Source organism: Grammomys surdaster, unplaced genomic scaffold (genome assembly GCF_004785775.1).
Source record: "Grammomys surdaster isolate TR1022 unplaced genomic scaffold, NIH_TR_1.0 104936, whole genome shotgun sequence".
NCBI classification, from domain to species: domain Eukaryota; kingdom Metazoa; phylum Chordata; class Mammalia; order Rodentia; family Muridae; genus Grammomys; species Grammomys surdaster.
In genome coordinates this window covers 1-1,062 of record NW_021609785.1, presented here as the reverse complement: position 1 = coordinate 1,062, position 1,062 = coordinate 1, and the positions used below count along the sequence as shown (strand labels likewise).

Below are 1,062 nucleotides of genomic sequence, written 5' to 3'. Positions count from 1 at the left end.
CATTTTATTATATTTCATTATTATCTCTTTGTTGTCTATTTTTGTTTTAATGAGACACAGAGATGGGGTTGACCCAGATAGAAGGGAAAGTGGGGAAGATTTGGGAGGAGTCAAGGGTGAGGAAACTGCAATCAAAATATATTGTATGAAAAATTATCTATTTTCAGTAAAGGAAAAAAATCGTAAAAGAGAGAGAGAGCGCATATAGAAATGCTTGGTTTTATAAGGAAGAGATATCTATTGAACACGAGTTAAGTATATGACATTAAATCCATTTTACCAATATTGGGGAGAAAAGACTAAGAACAAAAGTCTATATTTGTTTATTAAAATCATTTCCTTAGTTCTCTAAATATAGAAGTCTGGTTTCTATTGTCCATGATTCTCTTCAGGGCATCTTTCACATCCTTATTCCTGAGACTGTAGATCAAAGGGTTCAACATGGGGATGATCACTGTGTAGAAGACAGAGGCCATCTTATCTGTATCAAGAGAGTGGTCAGAACTCGGCTGCAAGTACATAAAGATTAGAGTTCCATAGAATATGCTCACAGCCATCATGTGAGAGCTGCAGGTGGAAAAGGCTTTACGTCTTCCTTCAGCTGAGTGCATCCTCAGAATGGCAGAAATAATGAACATGTAAGATACAGACACAATCAGAACAGAAGAAATAAATGTGATTCCGGCACAGGCCAAAATAGACATCTGCTTGTAGTGAGTGTCTGAGCAAGTTAGCCTGAGAAGAGGCATGTCATCACAGTAGAAGTGATTGATGATATTGGAATGGCAGTAGGATAGGCGAAAGGTTAGAAGAGTGTGAATCAATGCCATGAGGAAGCTATAGCTATAAGGCACAACTACAAGCTGAATGCAGATTCCAGGGGACATTGTGACCATATACAGTAGAGGGTTACAAATGGCTGCATATCTATCATATGCCATGGAAGCCAGGAGCAAGCACTCTGATACCATAAATGTGAGAAAGCAGCCTAACTGGGCAGCACATGCATTGAAGGATATGAAATTTTGGTTATATAAGAAATTCCCAAGCATCTTGGGTGTA

The 1,062-nt window shown here is 38.4% G+C and overlaps 1 protein-coding gene across 1 annotated transcript; it reads right to left on the bottom strand.

Moving 5' to 3' along the window:
- Positions 1-332: 332 nt before the first annotated feature.
- LOC114635454 (olfactory receptor 8U8-like) lies at positions 333-1,058 on the bottom strand (the record flags this gene model as incomplete). Its single annotated transcript, XM_028784033.1, has 1 exon — positions 333-1,058. A coding segment is annotated over one exon (726 nt), but the record flags the coding sequence as incomplete, so codon positions are not given.
- Between the last annotated feature and the right edge of the window lie 4 nt (positions 1,059-1,062).